A 24,132-nucleotide genomic window follows, 5' to 3' on the forward strand; every position below is an offset into this window, starting at 1 on the left:
TTTATTTAAATTCAACCTAATGATTGCCAGCTCTTTAACTCAGTGTTTAAGTGTCAGAGAAGTCCTTTAAACTAGAGATGTGCATAAGGACAGAGATTCGCTGGCACCCAACAGATAATGGGTTGTTTTTCCTCTCATGTAGGTGGGATTTATGCAGAGTCAGTGGAAGTGTACTGTGTGGTGCTATATCATGCATTTTGTTTTGTGTAAAGTACCTAATAGAAAGTAGAAATAACAGGCTCTGTATGGCTAGTAACTTTGTTCTTTTTGCATCATTTTTCCAGCAGTTCTTTTAGTAACATGAAGGAGGTAAAGCTGGTGGTGCTGCTTTTCAGACTGCTTTGGCAGACACATGCCAAACTCAAGAAAAAGGAGCAAATACGTGTTGGCATTATAACTCCATATAACGCCCAAAAACTACAAATCAAGCAAGCTCTTGAGAAGGAAACAGACAATAAGGACGTAAAGAAATACATACAGTAAGGCCAAAGGCTTCATTCTTGCATAGTGAGAAATAGAAAGTTCTCATTTTAATGTCAGAAATACACAATCAATAGGGCTGCATGATTTCATCCAAAAAAATTAAATCGCATTACGATTATTTGGACGCATATAGCAGTTTACATTTGCCAATTTATTTTATTATTTTTTTGGGGGTAAAATGCATTAAAACTTGTGCAGCCATAATGGAACTGAATTTGCAGTGCATTTATTTACCATAATCGCAAAAGACTGAAATGTGTTACCTGGTCTAAATTGTGATTTAAATTTTTATGCATTTAACTGTGCAGCACTAACTGCCATGAAGGACCATTTATAATACAAAAAAATGCTTGGGAAAATTGCCATGAAATAAGCAATCATTACTACTACACTTTTGTTGTGTAGTGAACACACACTGAAAACACTTTTAATTATAAAACTTCTTTGTTTCATTTTTATATTTTAATTTTAATTTAAAAATGTTTGTGTGTGTGGTCAGTGTGGAGGTGGACACTGTGGATGGCTTTCAGGGCCGTGAAATTGACTGCACCATTGTGTCCTGTGTAAGAGCCAGCAATGAAAATGGTTCTATCGGGTAAGACATGTACAGTACATATGTCTATGATGGATCATATATCGTATGTATGGGTTGACTCGTATTATGTAATATAAATTTAGTTTTTTTCTTCTTCCATTTCCTATTGTAGGTTTGTGGGTAATCGCCAGAGGATGAATGTAACCATAACTAGAGCCAAATCCAGCTTGTTTATCCTTGGACATCTTCGTACACTCAAGGTAAAGAATGAGCAGGATGAAAACTATGCAAAAATACTTAAGGCAGTTAACAGAGGATCACATTGACCTCAAGCCTGGTAAAAAGAATCATTCGAGTCTGTTTGGGTTATCGATATTGTTACAGTGATGTTTATAAGATCATGATGCGTAGAATCACAATATTGTATCGTGTAGTCCATGGTGATTTCCGTCTTTAGTCTTGCACATGTTTGAGTGTGGCTTACGCTATACTTATCTCCACCTCTCTTTCTCTTGTAGGAGCAGAGGGATTGGGGTGCACTGATAGAAGACGCAAAGAATCGAGGGACAATAATAACGGCCCACGAGTCCATATTTCATGAGGTCACACAAAAGGTGGTGAAACCGAATCGACTCTGTCGTAGTTACTCGCACCCGCCCAGCCACACCTCCGATTCTACTTACTTTGATCGGCAAAGAGATCACAGGACACACACTAGGCCTATAGACCCACGTCTACCAGAGTGTCCTCATGCAAGCAGAGAACAGGACAATGGACACCAAAACTTCACTCACACACGGCCACCAAATCACGGTGCTCCAGATCCTCGACTCTACCAAAACACTTCACGTTTAGAACGACGTCGCGATCGACACGTTTCTTTCTCGTTAGAGCCGTCTAGAGAACGCAGGAAATAGTACTCGCTTAATTTTTGCAGGACAAACGTCTGTCGACATTTCTTAACCAAATTTAACTAAACTTCTTGACTAAAAATGCTTATTAGCAAGACGTGTTGCACCTGACAGTCCACAAAGGCTGCTAGCTGAAGTATTCATGTACGATACTGGACAGACTTTTTGAGAAAAACATCAGGACTGTCCCTAAGAAAATGATAATCAGCTTTATTTTAGCATTTAGAAAATGCTAATAAGCTTTATTTTAGCCTTTTGTCAAAAGTGATAATATAGATTTTTATGTGTTCAGTTTGTGTGTTTTTTTTTTTTTTTTTTTTCAGTGCAAAATTGAGCGTCTATGCAGAAATCATAAATGAACGGTAATCACAGTCTAAAACAAGTGACATGCACTTCTAGCTAACTTTTTTTTTCTTCTCTTCTGTAGCTAAATGCATTTTTTATATGCATAACTCGAATTTGTAAAACTTAAATTTTAATGTTTTTCTTTTTTTTGGGTTACAAAAATGGGCGATCGGAAGCATTCAGTTGCTTCTTTTATTTCATTTTTTAAAACATTTTCAAGCTACATTCTGGAAGAAAATTTGGCAAATCTTTTATTTCTATTCTTAAGGTTTAAAATTGAGAGAATTACGATGTCTAAAAATGGCTGTGAAATTATAATTCAGGAATGTTATCTATTTGAAGGTCTGAGATGGCCTTTTTTTGTAAATATTTTAAGAATGTATATTTGTAATACATGTTTTGTATTTTTATTTTTATTTTTTGCTTGTTCTTTTCACTTTCCTTGAAGTATTTGTAAGGTTTCTCTGCCATCATTGGTCTCTCCTTCATTAGATATGGATGCCGCATTATTACTATAATTAAACATTAAATAAAGCATCCCTAACCATGTGGTCAAAAATATATTCCGGCATTGATGTGTACTACTGTAATGAACCATCAGAGTGTGCTCGTGCTCCACATGATTCGGATGCCATGTGGGCCGAGATTCTAGGGTGATCTCACAGGAGAGTGACTGAAAAGCAATAAATATCTACAAGCAATAAATGTCTAAGTGTTAAATGTTTACAAATACACTGATCAGCTATAAAATTAATAAAACCTGCCTAATGTTGTGTAGGTCCCACTTGCGCTGCTAAAACTTTGCTGAGTTGCTGTGGCGCTGAGGCATGGACTCTACAAGACCCCTGCATTAGATTGTTCCAGTCCTTTAAGTTGTAAGCAGGTTCTAATTGTTTGTCTAGAGCAGGGTCTGCGGAAATTTCATCTCCAAGCTGTGGGATGCTCTAGAGCAGGGGTCTCCAAATCCAGTCCTGGATGGCCAGTGACCAGCACAGTTTGTAATTCACCTAAACATACCAACTGAACCTAGTAATTAACAGAAGTTAAATCAGCTGTGTTTGAGAAGAATCACCAAACTGTTGCACACTGGGCCTCCAGGAATGGATTTGGAGACCCCTGGTCTAGAGCATCCCACAGCTTGGAGATGGATTAAGATCTGGTTATTCTGGAGGCCAAGTCAACACCTTGAATTCTTTCTCATGCTCCTCAAACCGTTTTTGATCTCCTAAACTCATCAGTAGAACCTTGGCCAGAATGTCACCATGCCTCTCAGTATAATATAAAAGAAAATGAAATTCCGCAGACCACTGTTCCATGATCCAGTTTTGATGTTCACTGCAAAAGTTTTCAGAACAGTCTAGCGGTCTGCGTGGGTATTCTGGTTTGTCTACAGCTACACTGCAAGCTACGGTTCACTGTGACCTCTTTCTATCAGAGCCAGCATTAACTTATTCAGCTCTTCTGTGGGATCGGCCCAGACAGGCTAGCATTTGCTCCCCATGCACATCGTGCTGTCCTTTCCTGGCCCACTTTTGGTTGGTACTAACCACTGCATACCAGGAAGTCTAGCCATCATGATTATCTTGTTAAAGTCATTACGATTCTTACGCATGCCCCTTTTTTCCTTCCTCCAACACATTGTCGAAGACTGACTCACCACATAAATCAGATGTCTTTTACAGATACTATTGTAACGAGGATTATGTGCCAACGCTGGTTATTAGTGGTTTTATTGGCTGATCAGTGTACTGTATATGGATCTCAATATTGGAATTAAGAAAATAATGAAAGTCATCATCTATACTGCTTTATATTGTATAAAGCAAGTTGAGATCATTCAAATCTGTGCTTGATCAACTCAACATATCTGGTTTTGGCTTTACATATGAAATACCATTTATGTGGAAACTGGTTCTAAACAATGATCGCTCTTCACCCAGCACACATGCATTTTAAGTGTTGCGAGGCTAATCGAGCGGCATGTTCAAAAGCTGTTCAAACACACCCTTATCGCATTATCTTTATGGCTCAGGATGCATCACAGGCGTGAGTGATCACTTTAATCAGTACCGTGATGAATGTTGTTTAGATATCCCACTGGGCACAAGGTGCAAGAGTTCACTCAATGTCAGGCCAGTCCATTCTGAGTGGTTTGGACACACATTTATACCCACTAGCCATGCTGCATATCTATTGTATACAGTATATTGGGACATGGCAGCGAACTTGCCTCCACTAAGAGTAGCAAGAGTTCGGGATCAGACTGGGCACATTGGAGCTCTGAGGCGGTAACGTTACCTGCAATGCCACCCTGCTGTATTTTTAACTGTATTAAAAAGTAAATCGAATCAGACTACAGTACAGCTTTTTGGGTAACTTCTAGTGAAGTTTCAATGACTTGATTATATTATAGCTGTATAATACAACATTAAAATGAATTGGACAATCTCTGCTTTAAGCTGCATACTAATGTTGATGTTTTCATCTAAAGCGGTCCGATCCCTGAGGCGATATATATAAATATAAATATATATATATAATTTTTTTTTCTCCATGCAGGTGTATTCGACTAATCTTGCTGTGACACAGCAGTTTTATTACATGGTGTTCCTATTCATAAAATCAGCAGTAAGAGTTCTTCCTTTTACGTTATTTAGGAAAACTTTTCGTTCGTCTGAGGTAACATAGAAAGATCTACGGTTCAAGTACGGGTGATGATAAAAGAGCGCGCGTACAAAAGAACGGCACGTAGTACTATATCACTATGGAGACGTGTCCATAGTGTCTACACTGGCACCTTGAGGTCTGCTATAACAGTTACATAATCTCAGATAGTAGGATTTACTTGTTGGCCCTGTTTATAACTACTGAGCTGAAATCGATCCAACTCGATTTTTCTGTTGCTTTACTGTGCGAATCCTTTTACTGGAGTGTACTGAAATCGTGCCAGGAACCTCTTAAGGAACTTCTAAGGCCTATCTCTAAGAGCGAAGGAGTAATGGCTCAGTGATGAGCAGAGCAACAGTGTGTTGGGATGATGGTATGGGATATCACTGCTGCAGCGCAACTGGACCATGTTTCAACGAACGTAAAATGTGTCTGCATACCACAGGAGTACCTCTTAGGTTCAAAGAATCATGTCTCAAAAATTCAGAGTCTGCCATCTACGTGGAGAGCATTTTCACAACACTCTGAGGAATATACTTGCAGTCATATCAGTTTATCAGGTTCCAGAATATCAGGTTAAGCCTTATAAGTCAAGCTGAATTCATGGTCAGAGTTTCTCTTCCAGGTGGAACAGTGGCTTAGTGGTTAGCACTGCAAATGGGGGCGCACTTTGTGGGGGTTTGATTCCCTGCTCAGGTCTGTTTGTGTCATGTTGCATGTTCTCCCCATGCATGGCCCTCTGGGTGCTAATTGGTTATGCTAATAGGCTACGTGGCGTGCCCAAATTGCCCATAGTGTGTGATTGAGCATGTGTCCCAGAAGGATTGTGACCCTGTCCATGGTGTACCCCACCTTGTGCCCTAAGTCTCCTAGGACAGGCTCTGGGCCCCCTGTGATGCTGTAATCAGGATAAAACAGTATAGACGATGAGTAAATGAATGAATTTCTCTCCAGATAATTTTTCCCAGTTGAACTCAGCTTCATGTGGAGGCTAATGTGGCATCCTCCAAAGCTCTATTGCCTGTTGAGATCTATTTAGAGGCCCCTCAGGCTGCGCATCAGATGGAGGCCAATGGGACGGCGTCCCATGACGTTCCAGCAAGGCTTTCACCAAAAGGCAGTCTTTCCAGGCTTCTGCCAGCATTTGATGCAATTTCCTCTCCAACCACAACTTCACCAGAGGTCCACAGGGCTCCTATTTGCAGTTCTGGTAGAATACAGAATAACTGGCAGCTGGATACATCAGATCAATGCCAGGAGGTGCCAGACTACAGCTCTTAACCTGCACTGTGCTTATCAGGTCTTGTAATTTTATTCATGATTATGTCACAAAGCTGATATGAATTTATGATCTTGTTTGAGTTCTGTTTTCAGGTTTTTATTGTCCCGCACCTGTTAGTTTATCTGATATGTTCATGAGTGTAACTCATACAGTACAGTGAGAAAGTCTTGAGTTAATTAGTTGTTTCTCTACAAAATGATTGCATTTTATACAGTAGAAAAGGTAATTATGTAATACTATATGTTATATTATATAATGACCTTTCAAGCAAATGAAACACACAGCCAAGATTTTGTCCAAATAACAGTCATATTTACTGTAAAGTTTACAACAGTGTCAAAATCTCTCATAATGAAAGTCTATCTGAAACAGTTAAATTCATCTTTTAACAATTATTGCATTTCTGTAGTTAATAATGTCCATTGTTTCAAACCATGAACAGTTAAATACATCTCTTCCTATTTCTGATAGATATAATTGTATTTTCCCCCCACAAACCTTCTTTTCTGTTATGTAGAATATAATCTTTTTTTTTATTTCAACCTGTCAACCTAATCACAAGGTCATTTCCTAATCCGGTACATCTCATAGCATCTCAGAATAGTGCAAGTGTCTCTTTAAGTTATATGAGTTATATTGCCATTTACAGTATAAAAAATGTCCTCACGATTATTGTATTTAATGTGTACGGGCTTTCCTAATCATGTCTGGTCTGTTTATAGATATAGGAAAACTAGATGCTGGATTGTGCTGAAACAGACACATTATCAGCACTGGATGGGTTTGCAGATTTTGCCCTTTGAATGAAATCAATTTTTTTTTGCAAACTTTCACCACACACAGCATTTGAGTATATCACTAATATCTCAAAACCAGAGAACAATTAATTACTTTTCTTTGTAGAAATCAGGAACATAAATGTCCCGTTATTTTCTAAAAGGGCATTATTTAAGGGTTAAGGCTGACTGGTGTGGGAGGTCTACTGTTTATTATTGTTTAATACTGTTTAGCTTCTCTTTAAGTGGACTTCAGTTCTTAGCTAATATTCTGAATATTCAGTAATGTAGCGTAAGTTTAGAATTTGATGTTCTATATATATATTCTTATAATAATCAATTATTAAATAATCACACCAGAAGGAGTGCTGTTATACTGAATATCAGGCGCGTCTCTAGTGCCGAAGGCATCATAGCCATGCCGATATCCAGCACAACCACACGACCTCGAGTGTGATATTGTTTTTATACAACAGTTCCACAAACACCATTTATTATCAACAGATTATGATTTGTGCATTTAACCAGTTTTTTTGCTCCACCAACACATATATTTCCATACCTTGTGAAACTAACTAACTGTGACTAGCGGAGTGGGTGATTGACAAATTACCGATTACAAGAACTAACTGTTGTATAATTTACATTATACAGTGGTTAGTATCCGCGTATAAAGAGTAATCCGATTGGACGAGAGACATTCCGTGAGTGCTGATAAACAGCATAACAGTACCGGGTGTTTAACACTTTGTATCCCTCCGTGTCACAGGTGTTCTAACAATCAGTGATTACGCTAACAGTTGGTCACCATGGGGGAAAGTAGGCTCAGAAAGTAGGTCTGCAGTACTGGAAAGAGGAGAAAGCAGCTGCCTGCCAAAACCCACATTCAATCTCTCTGAGGGTCGTCAACTCAACATTAGTTCCACCTATCGTAGAAGGATATGTTTTGGTGAAGCTGTGATATCTTCAGAACTCATCCTGCAATCTTGTGCCTATGACAACGTCACATACGTGCTGATATTCAGCACAACAGCACTCCCTCTTGAAAATGGTGAAATGAGGTGAAAGAACGCCTCCTACATGCACCATGAACTAAATATCCCAAAAGGGCAACTTAGCCAATTTACTTCAGTTTCCAGCAGTTAGACTCAATTAAATTATTGGTAGTCCTGGTATATTTAGATTTTCATTTACATCACCCTCCATACGTATAACCTCTAAAACACCTTTTTTTCCTGAAAATTGAAAACCAAGACCAAAATATAAACTAAGTTATACAAGTATGTGTTGGAGGCGCTTTTATATCTTAATCACTCGGCCTGCACCCTTGTGTCTATGACAACATTACTGCCATGCTGATATTCAGCACAACAGCACTCCCTCTTAGAAATGAGGTAAAAGAGCACCTCCTATGTTTTTTTTTTTTTTTTTCGAAAATAAAAAAATAGAACCAAAATAAAGCAGAAGTTCCAGCTAATCATATCAGGGTACACCAGCATTTCTGATAGTTAGCATCTCTGGTTATTAGCAACAGAAATATATTAGCAAATGCTGCATCTAGCATTCCTATATCTGTGACCGGTCATTATGTTTTATTAAAATTTTTCATGAATGTTTTTTAGTAGACATAATTATAAGCTGTGCTCATGAACCTGCTTTTGTATTATACAGAATAAACGTCAGTTATATATCAGCATGTGACGTTTACACTGTGATGCACGCTCATCTCGACTACAGGCTAGCTCAGGTGTGATAAATTCTCCTCTTTATGTACTGTATAGGTGTAAATGCAAACAAAAATAATCTGTACCAAAAATATTTGAACGTGATATGTTAGTGTCATCATCATCATTGCTTTTTACCCTCTTTTGTTGGTTCTGTGCATCTTAAATACAGTGTTTGTTTAGCTGTGGTGACATTTCCTAATTAGAGGAGTGCATGAACCGTTACTATTTCTGAGCTTGTAAATACTATATTATTGATCATTTTATATATTTTTAGTGTGTAACAATGAGTTCATTACATACAGCAGGTTGTTGTAAAGGCAGCGCCTCTCTTGCTCTTCTGATCAGTGTGCTGAAATCGTTCTATCCATAAATAGTGCCATAAATGTTTTTCCTAAATCATGATTCAGATTAGTGCCTAAACCCTTGATATCTGTTATTGATACTTGTATAGTGTGTATATATAAATATTTGATACATGTATATATAATTTTTTGGGCTATGTTTTTTTTTTCTTTTGTGAAAAAGAAAAAAAAAATTACAAATCTCTCATCGTGAGTTCATTCATTGTCCCTATTTTTGTGTCCAGGAAGTCCTAGGTTCCTTGAGGGTGCACAGCAGAGAAATGGCCAGTGCGCCATCACAGGTGTATGTTGATGTGTGTGACGGTGGGAGAAAGACGGGCACTGTTTCAGGACGCAGGACTGCAGAACCCAGCAGGAGGGTGAGGAGCGGGCACAGCACCAGCAGTGCCAGGCTGAGAGCAGGCACAGAGGAACCATTGTGGTCCCCGTGGTTGCACTTCTTCCCGTCTTCGCAGCGTGAGTGTTGGCATAGGACACCTTTAAATTCATCTGGGCAGATGCAGCGCTGGTTCTGGTGGCATGTGCCACCGTTCTGGCACATTAGCAGCTCCTCATCGCACACGTTTGCTAAAGAAAGAGAAACTCACGTTTAGTTCTGCATTTAAACAGTTGTTTATAGTTGGTTGATATACAGTGTTCAACAGCCACTGACTAATATTAAGTTCATAATCACTAGCTTTTTTTTCTATTTAGAATTAGGATGGGCGGCACGCTGGCACAGTGGTTAGCAGTGTCGCCTTGCATCTACAGTACAGGTTGAGGGTTTGATTCTCGCCTGTGTGTGCATGCATGTTCTCTCTGTGCTTGGTGAGTTTCTGCTGGGTGCTTTGTTTCCTCCCACAGCCCAAAGACATCTAGATTAGGCTAATTGGCGTTCCCAAATTACCCGTAGTGTATTAATGTGTGCCCTGTGATGGATTATCACCCTGTCAACTCAGCGTGCCCAAAGTCTCCTGGGATAGGCTCCAGGCCCCTACGACCCTGCACACGGATAAGCCATATCCCGTTAGGCTGCAAATTTGGGTCTCAGAAGAACAGCAGCAAAAACAACCCCAGAATTCAGTTTACTAGAATGTATACCTAAAAATCTGACCTAATAGTCAATGTACAGTAGGTACACGTGCATCTTAAGCTAACAAGGTACAGTGCCTTGCAAAAGTATTTACCCCTCGAACTTTTCTGAATATTGTAATGTCAACATCTGGAATTTAAATTTATTGGTGGCACACCAGCATTGGCGGCTGGTGCAAATTATAATTTTTTTGGGGGGGTTGGCGTAAACAACATTTAAATTAAACTTTTAATAATCGCCTGTAAATAGCCATAAGAAATGCTGGAAAAGAACCGAGTGTAAGCTCGGCTGCTATCACTTGACTGCTGCTTAATTAGAAGAGCAGGTCGATCTGGTCCAAGCTCTTTAACTGTTTTTGTTTTTTCGTCCGATCGCCTTGCGAAGGCGTATTTTAGCAAAGAAGAGTGCCCCGCGTACACGAACACTCATTCACTCATCTTCTATACCGCTTTATCCTGTATTCAGGGTCGCGGGGATCTGGAGCCTATCCCAGGAGACTTAGGGCACGAGGCAGGGTACACCCTGAAAAGGTTGCCAATCCATCGCAGGGCACACACATACACACTACGGGCACCACTGCACACCAGGTAATTAAATGGAAAAGGAAAATCACATTAAAAAAATTATAAAATCTGCCACTGGATGTTTATGGCATGGGTATGTCAGTGATATGATGCATGGTTTAAGTATCATTTTGAAGTGCTGAGTGGGGAAACAAATGAAAAAGAGGAGGAAAAAAATGCGTTCATTTAAGGTTGAACAAAACATACTGTAGCATCTATAAGTTATAGACGCTTACAGCTCCCACATGGACTAACTGGATTATTACCAACACTCACACACATATTGCTGAAGGCCGATTCCAGCATTCTAGAGCTACAGCTGTGATCACCAATGGTGTACCTTGAGATTTGCCTTCGTTCTCATTTCATTTCAATTTTAATCCATTACACCTACTACGAATAATTAGATAGCTCTTGTACCCCTTGGCAAGCTTGATCTCTAGGCACACTGCTGATCATTTGTGTGATCCTTTTGGTCGATATATAAGTCTTTGAAATTATTTACGGTAGCATTTCTGTTCTGTAGAGCAGGCTTTGAATATTCTTACTTCATCAGATCAGAAAAGGAGTGTATGTACACAGGTGTGTTTGTCCAGTGCTGCCTTCCACTTAACTTAAAGCGTGCTGGTGAAATGACGCTACTTCCTGATCTCTATGCGTTTGAACCAAAAGAAGGAATAAAAAAAATAAAAAAAACTTTTAATTGTATCTTTAACTGTACTGAATAACAGAACACAGTTACCTTTATGTCTCTATATAATCCCCTGCTACACTAGTGCTTGGAGACCATCAAGTTAGATCACAAGTGTTTTCTAATCTAACTTCTTGCCACATGTCTGAAACCCTAGCCTCCAAGGAACTCCTTTAAAACGTTTACATCATCACCTTACTGCGCTCGAAGTCTTCTGTAAACGTTAACTCCTTTATGCATGTCGAATGTGTCATGCTGCAATCGGGTTTGAAGAGTTCTCGAGGTAAATGTTTTTTCCTTAGTTGGGGGTTGACATGTCACAAATAAGAGTTTTAATTAAATGCTGCGTAGGGCTCTCTACAGCGATGTGTGTAGCATGACAATTTACAAGATTTGATGGGAACAATGAAGAACCCCTATAAAGGAAAAACTGACGAAAACATTCCCTATTGGTTCCCAATGTTTGATTAGATCCTGAGTAATGTGTGACATTATGACAGGGGCAACAGAGTCAGGGAGGTAGGGCTTGATAATTAACAGTTTTTGACAGAAAACAATACTATGTAAGTTGCTGAAGAAGCATAACTCGCAAATACCTAATAAAAAACAGACATGTTGCATTGTACTTCATAAGTGAATACACACAGGAATCCTCTTCTTCTTTTCTTCTGCAAGCAGTAAGCAGTTCTAGCTTAAAGCCCATTTGATCTTACAGATGCACTTCCTTTAAGCAGCTAGGGAGTTGGGTAAAAAATTTAATCATTAAGCTATAAACAAAAGCTTCTGTGAATTCATAAATCTCTGCAACACAAATTGCTACACTTCTACACTTCTATAGTCCATCTATTAACTTTTGATGTTATTATGGGAGAGTGAGTGTATAAATGTTGCACGGCCCACACAGGGAATACGCTGTAGTTCGAGATACAGTACATCCATAAGCAGACATGGTACAGTATGATGCAAACTTTGGAATGTACAAATGCGTTTGTTCTAACATCAAGCTCACCATATTACGACACAACACAGTGCTTCTGTGTCTAAATTTACTTTAATACGCAGGATGATATAATTGAAATTAATATCCAAAGTCATTCGACTAGTCCACCTTTAGGGTTAAGGCATGACACCAATTGTCTGCATTAATAACACGTTCATAGTGTGTGTGTTAAACTCACGTTGGCAGCCCTGCTTCCAGTGGTAACCAGGCAAGCATTCATCACACTTGGGGCCCATTGTGCCTTCTTTACATTGGCAGAATCCAGTGGTATTACAGCGGTCATGTAGGGAACCCATCTGGTTACAGCCACACTCTGGAGAGAAGCCAAAATGAACAGAGAACAATGTAATCATCTGATTACATCATCATTTTTTATTTGATGATGTAACTTTAATCCAACATCTGTCTGGAAACAGGTTCTGATGGATGGTGTGAATTAAAAAGAAAATTTTATTCTGCAACTTTAAAAGAATCAAATTATTTCCCTGTGTCAAGCAAAGGAAAGGTTTAAATACCTTAAATTGGGTTAAAAAAGTTTAACACATTATTGGGATAATGGTAGGAATGGATAATGCAGACCCATCAACTTCATGGAAGACATGTAGTCTAAAAACAATCATAAACTACACAATGTGATGAGGACTTTCAGCATTGGGACTGAACAGCTGTGTGGCCATAAGAAAACCACTTGTTAGTGAGACAAAAAAAGAATTCACTTTGCTAGGGAGCATACAGATTAGACTTTGGAGCAATGGAAAAAGGTCATGTGATCTGATTCAGTCCAGACTGACCCTATTCCAGAGTGATGGGTGTATCAGGGTACATGTATGCATCATGCTAAGTCTCTGGAGGCAGTATTATGATCTCTGGTTGCATCAGATGGTCAGGTCTAGCCAAACTCAGCAACATTATAAGGCAATAAAGTCAGTCAGCTAATGTCCTGAATGTACTGAATCACCACCTGGTTGTCCATTTCCCCCCCCCTGATGGCACGACCATATTCTAGAACTCAAATTCCGAACGAGTGGTTCTGGGAGCCTGATTAATCATTTTTACATATGATGATTAGGCCACCATATTGCATGTAAATATTATTGCATACATGGCAGTGTATAAGGGAATTATAACAGGGACTGAACATCACCCCTCACACCCTTCCCTAGCATTTTCCCCATTCTGCACCATGTCAATCGGAACTACTTCCATGCATGTAAAGCAGATTTTATGAATGCTTTTAAGGTTTGGGGCCAAATCTTCATATAAAGTATTTAAGGAAGTCTATATTCCTTTGTCTGTGATAGATTGGTACCCTGTCCAGGGTGTACCCTGCCATGTGCCCTAAGCCTCTTGGGATAGGCTCCAGGTCCCTGCAACCCTGAATACAGGATACAGCGGTATAGACGATGACTGAGTGAGTATATTCCTTTGCATTATCCACAGTGTTATCCTTAAATAATTCGGTTCGCTCCAAATGGCAGTATTTTTTTGTTTATCTGATCCAATTCTTTATGCATCTTGCCGCATTTAATTTCTTTCACTTCTATAGTTTATATTATGATTTCTCATCAAACCACTTGCTGCATTTAAAACCAAAAATATGTCACGCGCTGTGCTGTACACACCCACACACACACTCTCGTCATCCAGTTCGACAGAGGAATTCCTGTAGTAGCCCATGCGGCAGTGCTGGCAGTTTTGTCCCCGCGTGTTGTGCTTACAGCTCACACACGTGACAATGTTCAGGTAGTCGATGTAACTGCAGCGGTTGGAGTGGCCGTGACACTCACAGTCTGAAAAGAAACGAGAAAGAGAATAAATAAAGAGCGGAAATGAGATACTTTTTAAAGCAAGTAGAAGAAATTTAGTAGAGGATTTTTCGATGAGGCGAGGGTGGGGTGATGGAAATAAATAAAAAAAGAAAGTGGAAAAGATGTGTAAGTCTAATACTGGAGAACAAAGTGTGCTGACAATGCAATAATCCATTTCATCTGAAGAGAGCCTTACTTATTCAATGTGTGTGTTTTTGGATGGGGGTGTTTCAGCTTTGTGGACCGATTGAAAACGATGAAAGCCATTTTCAAGTTTTTAGTTACAAGTCTAGGTCTTGATCTCTCCCCTCTCTTCATCTTCTCTTGTTTTACTTTCTTATTCCCTTTGATCAGAGAAAAACTAAGGGAATATCTAAGAGATATATCTGATTTGAGATTCAAAGATGTGAATCTGCTGACTGGAGTAAATCTACAACGCCAGCTGCACTGGTGCATCTAGTCAAGTGAAGCAGCTGTTAATTGTGTGTAGATTGTGTAGTTGGTGTGTGAGATGTTCGGCTCTATCTCTGTAGAGGAGTCTGCCACTAAAGAGGGGAGTGTGCTTAGACCTGGTGGAGATCTTTAGCAGGACAGAGTGCCTTCATGGCATGAGTTACTCCACCATGCACTCCAGTAAATCCCTAGTCTTAGTTTGTAAAATATTTAGTGTACTGTCATTAAGAACATCCTGACCATACTTTTACTACCACCCCCTTGCTTTTTCAGAGACACACCCCGCCATCCCATTGAATCCTTTCATCCATTCATCTAGATCCGTAGTGTGATTCAATCCTTTTCACAGCGTTATTAAGGTCCTTCTCCCTGTTTGTCATCTTGTCCTCTTCCATGATATTCCTAAGGCTTCTTTATGCATTTATGTGGCTTGTCACTAATTACTCATTCATTAATTTCTGTTGGTTGATGCCCATCCAGGAGTTTAGAAACATGTACTTGATAAATAAATTAGATGTAGATAGATATTACTTTATTATTATTATGTTTTTAACATTATTGTGTAATACTGTATGCTAGATGAGTTATTGTCCCTGGTTAAACCATCACCACTGATATGGGTATTCATTTTGAAGCATACTGTACATACAGTACTTCCTCTCGAGGTATTTCTGTTTATAAAATTTAATGTGACCAAGTTGAGAGAAAAGAAAAAGTTATGAAGCCGAGAAGCTGCCAAAAATACATACATTACCAATCAAAAGTTTAGACACAAGTTTTGATTTATTTTCTACTTTCAAGAACAATGCTGGATTTTTTTTTCAAAGCTATAAAATGTGGCATTAGATAATTAAGTAAGAACAACAATCAGCCGTTATTCTAAGACACACAGTAACAGTCCTATTTAATCAAAACAAAGTCCCTGGGTAAATCAAGAAAACTGTTTAATAAGGGACACTTAGTTTTGGTCCATCAAGCTTTCGAATGCTACAAAACACTGCTTGTTAAAAAATGCATGTTAAAAGGGCTCGTCGGAAAGTTCCAGATATCTATATATTTGAAATAATGAGCTTTTAATGTCATTTTTTGTTGCACAAACATTTAATATGATAGACATGACCAGATTGTTACATGCGATAAATGCAGCATCAAAAAAAGCAAAAGAATATCCATCCATTATCTACTGTATACTGCTTATCCACCCCAGGAAACAGGAAACTAAACCCCTAGGAAGCACTAGGCAGGATACACCCTGTATAGGGTGCCAACCCATCACAGGGTACAAGCGCACACATTCATATATTTTGGGCAATTTGGAACTGCCCATCAGTCTACAATGTATATCTGTGGACTGAGTAAGCCATTCATAATTATTATTTATAATACTAGGTTCTCTTTCTCTATCCATCTAATCAGCTTTCATTATCCATCCATCTATTCATCCTTTCTCACCTTTAAAGTCATCATATATCACACCCTTTAGCCCCTTAGGCTGAGTTCCTCCAGAGAGCAGAAGCTTCAGTAGAGCTTTGGAGATAAAAAATATTTAAATCCACACTGATAAAAATACACACACTAAACTCTACTCTGCCTCCTAATAAGAAATGAAGGTTACACTATCTCTACTCGGTCCTTTGTTACCTTTCTTATTTTCATGATCTTTGTCTTCCCTTTTGATCGCTCTATCATGCTCATTTTTAAATGCTCTCTTCTTCTCTTCCTCTTTTTCAGAGTGATGATGGTGGTCTTTCTCAAAAACAGTCTCTCTTTCATCTTCTTCAGCATGGTATCTTCTCGCATGATCTTTTTCAGAGGACCTCACTGTCGTGTCGTGACTTCCAAAGTGATGTGTTCCACCATACCCATCTTCTCCTTCCTCAGAGTGATGTCTCAAGTGTTCTTTTATAGTGTGTGTCTCTCTCATTTCCTTACCCGCAGAGTGATGTTTTACCTTTCCTCCTTCTTCTGTTTTAGAGTGATGTCCTCTCTCATTGTCTTTTTCAGAATATATGTCTTCTTCAATGTGATGTGTTCCCCCATGCTGCTTTTCGGATGGGCTGTTTTCCTTTTCTACTACTTCTTCTTCTTCTTCTTTAGAGTGATGTCTCCCATGTTCTCTTTTGGTGTACACCTTACTCATTTCTTCACCTGTAGAATGATGTCTTTCCACATGACCAGTTTCAAAGGGTATCCCTCTTTCTTTCTCTTCTTCAGAATGTCTTCCTCTCCAGTGATCTTTTTTAGGGTGTATCTCTCTTTCTTCTTCTACTTCAGAGTGATGTCTTCCCCCATGGTGTTTTTCAGAAAGTGTTTCTCTTTTTCTTTCTTCTTCAAAATGATGTCCTCCCCCATGCTCCTTTTCAAACACACTCTCACCTTCTATGTCAGAGTGAAGTCTTCCATGCACTCTTTTAGTGTACATGTTCATCATTTCTCTTCCTTTAGTGTGAGGTCTTTCCCCATGTTCATTTTCAAACAAGCTTACATCTTCTTTTTCTTCAGAGAGATGTGTTCCACCATGGTCTTTTTCAGATGACCTTCCTGTCTTGTCTTGACCTTCAGAGTTATGTCTTTCTCCATGGTGTTTTTTAGGAAGTCTTTGTCTTTCTTCTTCAGGGTAATGTCCTCTGCCATGTTTTTTTTCAAACAGGGCCTCACCTTCTTCTTTAGGGTGATGTCCTCTGCCATGCTCTTTTTCAAACAGGGCCTCACCTTCTTTAAGGTGATGTCCTCCCTCATGCTCTTTTTCAAACAGGGCCTCACCTTCTTCTTCAGGGTGATGTCCTCCCCCATGTTTTTTTTCAAACTGGGCCTCACCTTCTTCTTCAGGGTGATGTCCTCCCCCATGTTCTTTTTCAAACAGGGCCTCACCTTCTTCTTCAGGGTGATGTCCTCCCCCATGTTCTTTTTCAAACAGGGCCTCACCTTCTTCTTCAGGTTGATGTCCTCCCCCATGCTCTTTTTCAAACTGGGTCTCACCTTCTTTTTCAGGGTGATGTCCTCCCCCATGCTCTTTTTCAAACAGGGCCTCATCTTCTTTAGGGTGATGTCCTTCCCCATGTTCTTTTTTAAACAGGGCCTCACCTTCTTCTTCAGGGTGATGTCCTCCCCCATGCTCTTTTTCAAACAGGGCCTCATCTTCTTTAGGGTGATGTTCTTCCCCATTCTCTTTTTTAAACAGGGCCTCACCTTCTTCAGGGTGATGTCCTTCCCCATTCTCTTTTTCAAACAGGGCCTCACCTTCTTCTTCAGGGTGATGTCCTCCCCCATTCTCTTTTTCAAACAGGGCCTCACCTTCTTCTTCAGGGTGATGTCCTCCCCCATGCACTTTTTCAAACAGGGTGTCTGTTTCTTCTTCAGATAAATGCCTTACATGTTCTCGTTTAGTGTCCTTGACCTTTGTTTCTTTATCTGTAGAGTGATGTCTTCCCCCATACACTTTTCCAAACTGGCTCTCACCTTCTTCAAAGATATGTATTCCCTCATGATCTTTTTCAGAGGACTTCACTGTCTTGTCTTGACTTTCAGAGTAGTGTCTCTCTCCTTGAGGTTTTTCTGAAAGTCTGTCTTTTTTTCTCTCTTCTTCAGAGTAATGTCTCCCATGTTCTCTTTTGGTGTACATGTCACTTGTTCCTCGCTCCTCAGAGTGATGTCTTCTACCATGCTCATTCTTAGAGGGTATCTCTCTTATTTCATGTTCCTCTAAGTGAAGTCCCCTCCAGTGCTCTTTATTGGGTCTTTCTCTGTCTTCCTTTCTGTCAGGTTGATGTCTTTCCCCATGGAGATTTTCACTGGATGCTCCGATCTTTTCTTGCCCTTCAGAGAAATGTCTTTCCCCATGTTTTATTTCTACTCCTCCTTTGAAGGTATGTGTTCCCCAATGCTTGTTTTTAGACAGAGTTTCTCCTTCTACTTCAGAGTGATGTCTTCCATTTTCCCTTTCAGGGTACATCTCCCTTATTTCCTCAACCTCAAAATGATGTGCTCCCCCATGGTCTTTTTCTGATGGTTTCTCTTTCTCTTTCTCTTCCTCAGAGTGATGTCTACTCCAATGCACTTTATCAGAGTATCTCTCTTGGTCTTTCTCTTTCTCAGAATAATGTTTTGTCCTTTGCTCAGAGGGATGTCTTCCTCCATAGTCTTTTTCAGGGGGTATCACTCTATTTTCTTCTTTTTTAGAGTGATGTCCTTGCCAGTGCTCTTTTTCAAAAAGTCTTTCTTTTTCTCCTTCAAAGTGATGTATTTTCACATGGCCTTTTTCAAAAATTCTTTGTAATTCAGAATGATGTCCTCCCCCATGTTCCTCTTCTTCTTCTTTAGAGTGATGTATTCCATGTTCTATTTTTACATTCATCTCACTTGTTTCTTCTGGATAATATTTTTCCACATGGTCTTTTTCTGATGGTATCTTTTTTTCTTTCTCTTCTACCAATTGATGTCTGCTCCAGTGGTCTATATTAGTGTGTCTCTCTGTGTCTTCCTCTTTTTCAGAGTAATGCCTTGCCCAGTGCTCTGTGGAATATCTATTGCTGTGTACTTTTTCAGAGGGCACCTCTTGTTCTTCCTCTTCTTCAAGATGATGTCTTGTCTCATGCACTTTTTCAGAAGACCACCGCGTTATGTGTTCTCCTTCAGGGTCATGTCTGCTCCTATGTTCTTTTTCCAAAGAACTTTTTTCCTCTTCTTTAGAGTGATGTCTTCCCCTATGGTCTTTATTATAAACTCTTTCATGCTCTTTCTCTCCTTCAAACTGATGTATTCTCCCATGTTCTTTTTCTGAAGAACTCTCTCTTTTATCATGTTCTTCAGAATGATGCCTTCCCCCATGGTCTTTTTCAGATGCTCTTTCTTTCTCTCTGTCTCCTACAAAGTGATGTCCTCTCCTAGGAACTTTTTCAAAAGAACTCTTTCTTTCTTCATTTTTTTCAAAGTGATGTGTTCTTCTGTGCTGTTTTTCAAGCGACCCATTTCTTTCTACATCTTCTTCAGAGTGATGTTCACTCCAGTGGTCTTCAGTGCGTCTCTTCATCCCATCTTCTCTTACATCTATCAAGCTCTCCCTCTTTTCCTCACCTTGAAATTGATGCCTTCCACTTTGATCAGTTGATTTCTCTCCTTCTTGCTCTCCTTTGGAGTAATGTTTGATATCATGCCCTTTTTCAGTTGACCTCTGTCTTTCCTCATTTCTTTCAGAGTGATCTCCTCCTCCATGTTCTTTTTCAGAGGTCCTGTTTCTCTCATCCCTAATTTCAGAGTGATGCTTTTGCCTATGCCCTTTTACAGAAGGTCGCTCTCTTCCTTCTTCTTTACCTTCTGTATAATGTTTTCCTGCATGTTGTTTTTCAATTAACTTATCTATGATTTCTTCGAATTGATGTCCCCATGTGTTCAGTTTTTTAGAGGGTCCCTCCATCTCATTATTTTTTTGAGAGTGATGTCCACTTCCACGTTCTATTTCAGAGGATTTTCTGATTTCTTTCTCTTGTTCAGGGTGATGACTTCTCCCATGCTCTTTTTCAACAGGCTTCTCTCTGTCTTCCCCTGCTTCCAAGTCATTTCTTTTTCTATTATCTTTTTCATAGGGTCTTTCTCTTTCTTCATCTACTTCAGAGTGATTTCCTCTTCCATGCTCTACATCAGTTACCTTCCCAGTTTCTTTCTTACTTTCGGGATAATCTCTTCTCTCAAGTTCTATTTCAGACCTTTCTCTTTTACCTTTCTCCTCAAAGTAATGTCTTTTCCCATGCTCTTTCTCAGAGGGCGCCTCTCCTTCCTTCTCACCATCAGAGTGATGCTTTCTCCCATGTTCCTCTCCAGGAAACTCCTTTTTCTCTTGTTTATTCTCTCCCTTACTTCCATAGTATTGTCTGCTCTCATGCTCTTCTTGATAAGATATTTCTTCCTCCTCCATTCCTCTTTTCTCACCAATATGATCTTCTTCTTCTTTTCTTTGATGGTCTGATGGTGGTAATTTGAACTTCAGTCTACAAATATTCACGTTGTAATGTGTTCGTAGAACTGGTCTTAATTAAGAATTTAAATATTTAATATAAACAATATGAAATATGGCTTTGGCTAGGGCTGTCTCAGTGGGTGTGTGACTGGGCTTTTCTCCCAAGCCCATACTTATTATGTATCGAATAAAAATTACTGCAACAAAAAGTGAAATAGATACTGAGGTAAAATTCATAATGACAACTGCAAAGGAACTCAAAAAACTTTGTTGTACAAAACAGGTTCGCTTTAGTAATCAAGCACTAATGTTACAATCAGGAGAGGCTTTGGCGAACACTAAGTAAGATGTATATGTCTTATACGAGGCAGTTCAAGTCAAACTTGGAATGGTGCATTTGAATGATGCAAACGTTTTAAAGAAGGCCTACGTCCGTAAATGATGATCCCGCCTGAGGTAGATCGGAGCCCATTGCAGTTGTTTCCATGAATATTAAATAAGTAGAACAGTGTCAGGAAAAAACAGTTACCTGGTTTGATCACCACAGGCCTTCTGTTTTTGCAGGACAAAGCACAACCTCATACTACTCAAAGCATACTACTCACCACACCACGTCCACATTACAGACCTCAGCTGGGAGTAATTGACACAACCCTGTACAATACTGACCCCGCTCCAAGTCACTTCCACATGTTTGGGCTATTAAAGGAGTTCTTGGAAGGCCGTCATTTCTGACATGAAGCATGCAGTTTCATTCAGACATGCCAGACATCCGGCATACTGAGAATTTTTTGGGATTGGTGTCTTAGTGTAGCAGGAGATTATACAGAGAAATAAAGGTAATATTTACTGTTATAATCAAAAGTCCCGGTTTGAGTCACACTGGAATACCCGCTCTTTTTCCTTCTTACAGATAAGAACTCTAATGGCATCAATGCAAACTTGTTATATTTGGTACTATGGCTTTAGTGTCTTGTACCCACGCAGCAGTGCTACTGCTTGGGGCCCTGCACACCACTCGAGACAGCCCTAGCTATATTGCGACATCATTTTAAAGACATAAACATTATGACAAGCAAAGAATTAACTTTAAAACTGTTGTTAAATGTCACTTTCCCGTGAGTAATTCTAAACTAACTCAAAAGTCAGAAGTAAACATTCTTACTTACCAACGTCTGTAAATATTATAAGGCAAACTTCAAGTCTGTTTTTTTTTTTATGTCTCTAGTGCTGTTTATTTTTTGACACAGAAAGTGAACTTATACCTTTCGTCTCGCTGTCACTCTCTCTTTCTTTGGCTCTCTTGCCTTCATTTATTCCTTCCTCACCATATTTTCCCAACAGCCCCTCAATTGTTCCAGAATCCTCTGAAGGTGACGTGGGAGAGGCATAAAGGCAATGCAGATGATAATAATGACAAGGATCATGACAATACCTTTACTCTTTTAGTCTGATACAACATACAAACATAAAAAAATGTGTTTAGACAATTAGGATTCTGCTTAATCTGTGTACTCTAAAACACACTATTAAAGCGAACAGTTGCTGTTTCTTTTAATGCACCAAACTAGGACTAATATGCCTACACAACAACTAATTAAGCAACAGAATATCAGAATGTTATTCATGATATCAGATGAAAAAAGTATTTATTATATTTTTATTATAGGTCATATTTTCTGCCGCAAAAAAGTAACTGCAAGAAATTGCTTGTTGCTATTAACCAAATGACTGTATACAGTATGCAGGGTGTTCAAATCAAACCTGGACTTTCTTGGTGTCGAACCAAGATAGAAGACTTACTGTACTAGGACTGGTGTAAAGCACTTAGACAAGATACTCTAGCACTCAGCCTTGGTTAGGCTTCCTTATGGAACCACAGGTAGAGTTGATTCAGGTGTACAGGAGACGATGAATGGAGAAAAAAAAACATGTGGAGTACAGAGAGGAATGCTACTGTAGGAAGACAGTGCTAGGAAAATTAGTTAGAAGACTCGGCTTGATCAGGCAGAACCGTTACATTCAGCGAGTGGAATGCAGTACTCCTTGGATATTCATGAATAACTTGTCACGCCATTTTACATGTTTGTGTCTTTGAAGGAGTTCCTGGGAGGCCGGCGTTTCAGATGTGAAGCAGGCAGTCTGATCATGGCTCATAACCTTGATGGTATCCAAGCACTTATGAAACACTGGGATAAGTGCATTAGTGTAGCAGGGGATTATATCGAGAAATGAAGGGAATTTTTACTCTATATAAAAACTGTGTTCTAGTATTCTCCACAATCAAAAGTCCCGGTTTGACTTGAACGCCTTAAACTCGAACTCTACTGTATAATATAGTGATTGTAAAAGGATTAAACATATAAAACAGGGTCTGTAAACCATAGGCTAGTTTGGGAACTACTAATTTGGAAGCCTTCCCTGCTTGATGACCCTGAACACCAGCAACAAAACATTTTCACAACACAGAAGCAGCACAGACCTGTAGTCATAAAAATACTAATATATCAACACATTCTCTTACTTTCCAACAACAACAATATTTATTTCCATATACATCCACTCACTTACTTTTAGACCAATTTCTGCAAAACACAGTTTTCCACTCCTACACACCAAGAAGAACAATATCCACAAAAATATCTCTATTCTACTAACAAACCACACCAGTTTATTAAATAAATTAAACTTGAGGATCTTATTGGTACCTTCTTCAGGCTTTCTTTCGTCTTTCTCTTTCCAGGTATTTCGGTGTTATTTGGGGTGCTTAATTACGAATATAAAGACAGGAAGAAAATAGTATATAATAAGAAGAAAAACATTAAAATGAAAATGCTGATCTAGGATCAGTTTTGCAAGATCAGTTTTCACAAATGGTTTATATATTAGATAAACAAATAGTTTGATCTGAAACCATATACTAGCAGTTTTGTAGTAGTTTTTCTTTTAAAGATAAAATTTGAAGATATTATTAATGTGCCTAATCCTCAAGTGATCACATGGATAGCCATACAGTAAATATTAAATAATATATAATAACTAATGAAAAACATTTACTTAAAGGCAATTGTAGCTACATGTTAATGTCTGCAGAGTATGTACACTAATGCATTTTTTTAAATTGTAAAACAACACACGCTCGACTTATTTTTTTTTTTTCAATGAGATCAAAACTGATCACAGAGTTCACACTCTTCTCTGGGTTAGTGCTGACCGAAATAACCATTCTCTTTTTAATAAAGCTTTTAGAGGTTTTTATAGGTAAGACACCTGGACATTGATTTTTTATTTTTTTTTATCAACTGCAGAGCACACACTTATTTCCCACATTGCACTCTTTCAGTCCTATTCCCGTGACACCTTGCAACAATTTCTGTCCTCTCAGCCTCAGCTCTTGCCGACTCAGCAAAATCGTGTAAACATTTTATTTCTCTTTTTATCGCGCTCTCAGCATCTCCTTTCGGTTTTTCTGTTCATTTTGTCTTTTGATCATCCTTCAATTTA

The 24,132-nt window shown here is 39.0% G+C and overlaps 2 protein-coding genes across 3 annotated transcripts in view; one reads left to right on the top strand and one right to left on the bottom strand.

The window, feature by feature from the left end:
- setx (senataxin) overlaps positions 1 to 2,835 on the top strand; it is a 37,690-nt gene extending 34,855 nt beyond the window's left edge. Inside the window, exons 22-25 of one of the 2 annotated variants that reach the window (XM_053478415.1) lie at positions 285 to 479; positions 983 to 1,078; positions 1,191 to 1,278; positions 1,537 to 2,835. In XM_053478415.1, coding sequence (XP_053334390.1) covers positions 285 to 479; positions 983 to 1,078; positions 1,191 to 1,278; positions 1,537 to 1,935 — 778 coding nt within the window. In that variant the 3' untranslated portion in view covers positions 1,936 to 2,835. The remainder of the gene's footprint in view (positions 1 to 284; positions 480 to 982; positions 1,079 to 1,190; positions 1,279 to 1,536) is intronic. The other variant, XM_053478416.1, reaches the window with a different exon arrangement.
- Positions 2,836 to 6,513: 3,678 nt separating this feature from the next.
- The window catches only part of ntng2b (netrin g2b), a 73,433-nt gene continuing 55,814 nt past the window's right edge, over positions 6,514 to 24,132 (bottom strand). The window contains exons 6-8 of the mRNA XM_053479276.1: positions 14,037 to 14,204; positions 12,593 to 12,727; positions 6,514 to 9,655 (exon numbers count right to left, since the gene is read on the bottom strand). Coding sequence (XP_053335251.1) covers positions 9,297 to 9,655; positions 12,593 to 12,727; positions 14,037 to 14,204 — 662 coding nt within the window. The 3' untranslated portion in view covers positions 6,514 to 9,296. The remainder of the gene's footprint in view (positions 9,656 to 12,592; positions 12,728 to 14,036; positions 14,205 to 24,132) is intronic.

Source organism: Clarias gariepinus, chromosome 19, assembly GCF_024256425.1.
Source record: "Clarias gariepinus isolate MV-2021 ecotype Netherlands chromosome 19, CGAR_prim_01v2, whole genome shotgun sequence".
Classification (NCBI taxonomy): Eukaryota; Metazoa; Chordata; class Actinopteri; order Siluriformes; family Clariidae; genus Clarias; species Clarias gariepinus.